The sequence below is a fragment of the Pteropus vampyrus genome, unplaced genomic scaffold (genome assembly GCF_000151845.1).
Source record: "Pteropus vampyrus isolate Shadow unplaced genomic scaffold, Pvam_2.0 Scaffold151, whole genome shotgun sequence".
NCBI lineage: Eukaryota > Metazoa > Chordata > Mammalia > Chiroptera > Pteropodidae > Pteropus > Pteropus vampyrus.
This window is the reverse complement of record NW_011888932.1, coordinates 3,204,824-3,212,363: the sequence shown is the minus strand read 5'-3', so window position 1 is coordinate 3,212,363 and position 7,540 is coordinate 3,204,824. Positions and strand designations below refer to the sequence as shown.

Genomic DNA, 7,540 nt, shown 5'->3' with positions numbered 1-7,540 from the left:
TTTGGCCCAGAATATCAATAGGTAATGTGCGTTCTTTTTACATTGTTGCTTTTGAGATAATCTCTTTATAACTTTGGTTTTCAGCATATTAACTGGTGTGCCTAGATCAAATTTTGTTTTTATTTAGCCTGCTTTGCAAAGGTCGTCTCTGAGCCTGTTAGATCTGTAAGATTTTTAAATCAAATTTGGGAGATGTTTTTACCATTATTTTTTCAAATAGTTTATGCTCCATTTATCTTTCTCCCCTCCTCCTGGGACTCCAATAACATTTATTTTAGACTGCCTGATACTGTCCCTCTGATCCCTGATGATCCGGTCATTGGTTTTCAACCTCTTTCTCTTTGTTCTTCAGACGGAATTATTTTGATTTGTCTATGTTAATTAAAATTTTTTTCCCCTGCTTTCTCCAATCTCCTGTTAAGTCCATTCAGTGTATTTTTTTTTTCAGATATTATACTTTTCATTTCTAGAGTTTCTATACTTTTTAGTTTATATTTCTTTCCGAAATTCCTTATCTGTTCATTTTGATCTTATTTTCCTTTAAGTTCTTGAACATATTTATAACAGTTGCTCTAAGTCTTTGTCTACTAAGACCAACATCCGGGTCACCCTGGGGTCAGTTTCTATTAATTCCTTTTTCTTTTAATTGTGGGTAACATTGTTTCTTCAACTATCTAGTAATTTTTGTGGATGATATATTGTAGAGACTATAGGTTATAAAATCTTCCTCTGATAACTTGACTTTTGTTGTAAGAAGGAGTTAACTTTTCTGAACTCAAACTCCAAACTGTCTCCTCTGTGTATGGAGGAGTTGAATCTCTTCGCAGTTCTTCAGCCTTCCATCTGTTGTTTTCCACTAGATTCTCCCTCACACGAACGTAATTCAGGAGTCGGTCAAGTATATATGGGCTCAGTTTACATAGAGATTTTGAGGCTTCTTCTTATGTAACCCCCTTCTCCTGAGATTACCCCGCTTGCTTTTTAGCCTTGCTAACAGTCTTGAACTCTGTCCTCTGACTCCATCAGCTGGTAAGGCTATACAAACTAGGTGGTATTAAGCAAAAAGCCAAAGGAACACTAATCTCATCCAGTGCGACTTCCCTTTTTCAAGGACTGATTCCCTTCAGTTTCTGCCTACTGTTGGTCATCTTCCAGGGCCTGCAAATAGTTGTTTTCCTTTCATATTTAACACAATTTAATAATCATTATCTGCAGGAGGGATAATCTAAGATGAGCAACTCCAAAACAGGAATGCCAATTTGGATTTTTAAATGTGATAGTTTTATTGAAAGTAGGTATTATATCCATCTATATCTTGACATAACCACTGTCTCCTAATCCTTATGTATAGCAGCTAATACAAAAAACAAGCAGTTTCTATGAGATACTACTTCCATGCCTGAAGAAACTTCTCCATGGTATAATGTGGACTTCGTAATCAGAGAAATCATTTAATAACTGCATGAACTTGGAAAGATTATTTGCCCCTTTATAGTGTTCCACTTGGATTATGGAGGTGGTCTTTTAAATCTCAGGATTGTTAGAAAGAGTAAATCTTACATTACAAAGCATGTAGCAAGTGTTAAAAAACATACAAAAAAAATGTTGTTTGTTTTTCCCTTAGATCTCTTCCTCCATTTTAGCAGTGGGAATAGTAGACGGAATTCCTAAAACATGACCACCTTTTACTAGTTACTTTATTCCATAACTAACATTTAATTAAGTTTACTTTAGAAGGATGAAAGAACACAGGACAGAAAGAAAATATCTTACTTCATGAACAAGCGTTAGGAAATAGTAAGGACTGTCCAAGGGGACAATGAATCCAGGGAGGACCCACATCTCCACAGTACCTCTGAGGAGGCAAGTCAGAAGCGAGGTAGGAAAAGTATCCAAAAACCACAGAAATCAATTAAGCAAAACTCCTAATGAGAAAAGCAAGACAAAGTTCAAAAGTGAAATAAAAGTACAAAAAATAACTATTAAAACAAATCATACATTTAACTAAACTTTTTAAAATGTATTGTGCTTCCTCTTGTTTATAAAATTTTGTTCCTTATAAAGAAACAAAAAAATCAGAATCGTACAGGACTATATTTTATAATTTTTTTAAAAAAACAATAGATTATATAATATTTACCATGTGCTTACACATTGTTTTATATGACGTAATAAAAATAAAATTTGCATAGTATTTCTTGGTATAAAGATGACAACTTATTTATTCAGTCTTATACAAATGTTGGAAATTTAGGCTTTCTAATTTTCACAACTATAAATTAATCATAAGTGATTTTACGCATCTCTAATTTATGGCTTTTGTCACCTGCAAATTTCCTTATCTAAGTCATTACTTAGAATGTTAATAAGTAATGTTAATAAGAATGAAGGTGGAACCCTCTGAAACATGTAAGAAGGTGCCTTCCAGGTTCTGTCTGTTCTTGACTATTGCTCCTTATTAGGTATGCTGCCACCTAATTATATCACCTCCTAACCTACATAGCTCTATCTTTTCCACAGGTATATAAGAGACTCTTTTATATAGTTTGCTAATATCCAGCTGCACCATTTCTCCAGAGTCTATTTGACCTGTGTTTCTAGTACCCTATCATAAAAGCATAACTAGGTACCAATTGTTCTAAGTGAATCCACATTGTTTTTCTAAGTTTATTAGAAACAGGTAAGACAAACAGAGTTGCTCCAAGGAAAACAAAGTGTAGGCATTGCTCCAAGAGACAGGATAGAGCTGAGAAAAAGCTGACTGCTCTGAGAAATAAGAAAGAATCAGCATTTTTAATCATAAGACTCTCATTATTACATAATCATATACTGCTAGCATGACATGTACTCTCAGCTTAAGCTACTAAGAGTAAGCTGAAAGAGAAAAGGCAAAGCAAAGCTGACATAAGCAAGTAATGACATAGTATGTCTTTTGAATATAATACTTTTCATAACAGTGCCTGTAATTATGATAATGTTTCTACATCAATAAGCGGTGGTGAAGAATAGAGACATTTCTTTGGGTTTCTTAATCAGAGACATTTCTTTGGGTTTCTCCACTATGATGTAACTGAGAGGTCAGGAGTTTTTCTGTAAAGAGCCAGACTGTAAATATTTAATCCTGCAGGCCACATAGTCTCTATTGTAACTACTCAACTCTGCTATTATAGTGCAACTGCGCCACAGACGATATGTAAATGAATGGCCAATAAAACTTTATTTACAAAACAGGTGGTGGGCTGGATTTGGTCTCTAGTTTGCTGATCACTAGTGTAAACAATGACAGGTAACTACCTAGTGCAAAATGACATTAATCTCTTGAATGTGTCCTAAAATTCCAAATGGTGAGCAAAAAGCATTGTGTAGATTAGTGTAATTTTAGTTTCCTACGATATTATAGGAATCATAATTTCATGTTCAGTGAACTCAAGAAATAGTTGAACCAACTTTTCTATATATTATCAAAATCTGAAAGTCATTTACCTGTGCATAGTCACCAAAGGGTTGAGCGATGCACTTCTCCAGTGTGCGCTGTGATTCACTGCCCTGAGAGATCGCATCCAGGATGTTGCTTGCAATCCCAGTCTTCTGTAAACTGGTTTTACTCGCAGGGGCTAAAGGCCAAATCAATACATATATTATAGTTAGGCTGTTTTATTATAAGCTATAAACACAGTACAAAACTTATTAATTCAGAATATTTTTAACTAGAACACAAATTTTACTTTGCCAGTATATATCTATATTTATGATCCCTGGGATAAAAATGTAAATGATATGGTCTTGTTCATTTAAAACAGCTGAAAATGACAGCTTGCCCTATGCATAAATAATTTTGGTGGAAACATTTAAAAAACATGTCCAATAATCTAAAACAAAGCATACAAAATGTAAATTAACCATTCTTGTTAATGTAATAATTGGAACCATCAATTTTTATACCAGATAAAAATAGAACGGGTATACTAGAAGCATGTTAAAATTTTTCCTGGTTTTAAAAAATTACAAATTAATGTTTAGATTCAAAAGGCTATTTCATAAAATAGAGAATGCACATTAAAAATAAAATTCATCTTTCATCTTTTTTCAATCCTATTCTTTTTCCCAGAGGCAGCTGTTTAGAATTTATTTTCCCAGATTTACTTTATGTATTTACATATTCAAATATGTACATGTAAGAATACACAGCTTTAAATAAACATAAATGGAACAATTTTTAATGCATACATCTGCTTTTTCCACTTAATTTGCTTTAGAGATCATTTCCTAATGGTACAAGTAGCTGGCTCTTCCTCAATTACTAAAAACAGTTGTATAGTATTCAATTTTACAATGAACTGTTTGTTTATTTGGCCTTTCCTCTACTGATGAACAGTAAGGCACTTTTCAGTTTTTCACTACTGACAACCAATGTTTTACTGAATATCCTAGTGCACTGAGCACACCGCATTTGTGATTTTCTGTTAAAATTATGTTTGGATTAATAGTTAATTTACACCAGATGAAGACCTGAGGAAATCCTCCAAAAAAGTGAGAATCCCACTTCTGCCAATTATTAGTAGCTCATATATTTTTGGTGAATTTTGCAAATACTCTGGATATATTAGATTACTTAGCAGTTTAAACCTCTATCTTAGAAATATGATTCTATATGTATTTTAAAGGATTATAGGATTGCCAAATAGTTCCTTTGCCCAATTATTTTCAATCATGATTCAATAACAATACAATAAACTGACTACATTCTTAAAATATTATAAAAGATGTTTTCCTTAAATAAAATAGAATGCATTTTAAGTGTTTAATTTTAGTTATTCTTCCAATTTAAAGACTTCACTTATAATTGAGGCTTTAATTGGTTAATAGACATTATATACCTCAAGTTAAAAATTAAAGTAAAACCCCTAATGGCAACTATTCAATAAAACTCCAAAATACTGAGTTATCACTTACAGGATAAGCACACACTGGGCAACACACTTGCCAAGTTCAAATATGGATTTTTACTCAGCCGAATTTCCTTTGGTGGTTCTCCCAAGAGTGAAGTCTGATTCTTAGAGGCAGCCTATTTATCATAAATAAAAGAGTGGATGCTTAATAAGAGGTACAAGAAAACAAAAATGCAGAAAAAGAAATACTTATTCTTCAATAAATCTAGTCTAGTGTGATCAAAAAAAAATTGTAGAACATAACGTTTGGAGATATAGTTATAAAATATTTCTGGATGTTAATTAAAATTATCCCATTTCACCTACTACTGTTTTTTAGTTTTTTTTTTTTTTTTAATAAAACTATTCTGGAACCATAGAACTTTAGAACTGAAAGATAATGAAAGGCCACCTTGTACAACCTTCTCATTTGAACCAGGAGGGAAATCATTTTCACGTGAAAAACCAAATCCTGTACCTTATTTCCATTAATACTGTTATCAACATTAAAGAAAATACATTTAGTGTTAGAGCCAGGCCTCAAACTCTTTCTTTCTTAAGTTATATTACATTGCCCAGAATATTGCCATTCAGCAACGAATGCCTCTACCCACACCATTACCAAGACTTTCGTGATTCGAGGCTCACAGAAGTGGTAATATAAAACTGGCAATAGAAAATGAAAAGAAATCCTCTCTCCCACTCCTTTCCCTCCCTCATAAGGGAGCCTACTTCAGAGCCTGCTGACTCTCATCTACAGACCTCAATCTCGAATATTCCCTGAGTTCTCTAAGTCAGTGATTCCCAAATTTGTGTGTGCATCAGAGTAACGTGAAGGGCTTGTTGAAACATAGGTCCCTGGGCCCCACTCCACAGTTTCTGATTTAGGAGGTCTGGAGTGGGGTTCAAGAATTGTATTTCTAAGAAGCTCCAGGTAATGCTGATCCTGCTGGTTGGGGAATAAATACACTTTGAGAATCATTGCTCTAGTGCGAGGGAAAGCAGGGCATGAGCAATTCATGGTATTGCAGACTTTAATATGTAAACAATTATCAACATAAATTCTGGAAGTGATTTCCATGAGTGCAACTTCTAAAAAAGATTTAAATAACCTTTTTTTAGTAAGATTTTTATTTTATATTGTATGGCCATAGCCAAGTAACAAAGGCAAAGCTTATTTATCTCTGATACTAAAAATGATACCAAACAAAATATGCAGATTTAATAAAACCCAATTCTACATTTAGATCATAACCCTAGAAATTTAATTTCTTGAAAATATGATATCGGTATATTTTTATATAACTAGGTGTAAAGATTCTAGTATTTCCTTAACAGAAAAAAAAAAAAAAAAGACAAAATCATGGGCTGATTCTTTAGTGTATTTCATATTGACAATATTTTACTTTTCACTCTTTGATGGTAAAGATTTTAAAATCAGATACAATTCAGGTTACTAAAATTAAAATTAAAGCTAGTAACAACTGTTTTCATCTTAAGTTCATTTTTATTTTGTTCCTTGAACAGGATGAAGAAAGTATAATCTCAAGTGTTTATTTCTATATTTGAGAGCCAGTGCTTATAGTTGTTCTTTATGTAACCAATATTATTATATTTGGGCACAGGAATCTGTTTTGAACGTCTTCATAAGCCATGAAGAAGTCCAGTTTTCCTTGTGGTATGTAAATCATGGATGCCGATGAGAACACTTACTATGTTCTAGGCACTGTGGTAAGTCTGATAGTACCAAAATGAATAAAACAGGAATACTACCCTTAAGAAATTCATATTCAAGTAGTAGATAAGACAGCTCAAATGAAGTCTAAGTTAGAACCGTAAGATTAAAAGTGGGAACTAAAACCATTAGATATATACCAAAAGAAAGCATATAGCAAGAGAGGGGGAAGTATCCTGGAGAAAATATAGTGATTGAGAAAAAGTAGCAAAGAAGTCTCAGATTTTGTTAATAAAGTACTCAGATTGCTAATATAATAAGATTATATCCATCTTAGTGATTATCAATTCTAGCTATGAATGAGAATCATTTATAAAATTTTTTAAAATAAATAAATACAGACTCTAAATAAAGAAAAGCTTTGGACCAAATGACTGCACTGGAGAATTCTACCAAACATTTAGAGGAATTAACACCAATCCTCAAACTCGTCCACAAAACAGAAAAGGAGGGAATACTTCCTAACTCATTCAATGAGAACAGCAATGAGACAGACATTACATGAAAAATACAGACCAATATCCCTTATCAATACTGATGCAAAATCATCAATAAATCACTAGCAAAGCAAATTTGGCAGAATACTAGGATTATACACTATAATCAATTGGGATTCAATCTTAGAATGCAAGGATGATTCAACATACAAAAATCATTCAGTGTAATAAATCATATTAAAGAATGAAGGTTGAAAAAAAGCATATGATCACCTCAATTTTTGTAGGAAAAACATTTAACAAAATTCAATACATTTACATGATTAAAATTCAATACCTTCGATACATTAGGAATAGAAAGAAACTATCTTAACATAATAAAAGTCATGTAATAAAAAGGTAACATTATATTCAATGGTGAAAAGACTGAAACCTTCTCC

At 32.5% G+C, this 7,540-nt stretch overlaps 1 protein-coding gene across 1 annotated transcript in view; it reads right to left on the bottom strand.

Annotated features, from left to right (window-relative positions):
* The window catches only part of RAVER2 (ribonucleoprotein, PTB binding 2), a 79,556-nt gene that overhangs the window by 15,746 nt on the left and 56,270 nt on the right, over positions 1-7,540 (bottom strand). The window contains exons 10-11 of the mRNA XM_023536229.1: positions 4,954-5,065; positions 3,484-3,614 (exon numbers count right to left, since the gene is read on the bottom strand). Of these exons, the coding sequence (XP_023391997.1) occupies positions 3,484-3,614; positions 4,954-5,065 (243 nt within the window). The remainder of the gene's footprint in view (positions 1-3,483; positions 3,615-4,953; positions 5,066-7,540) is intronic.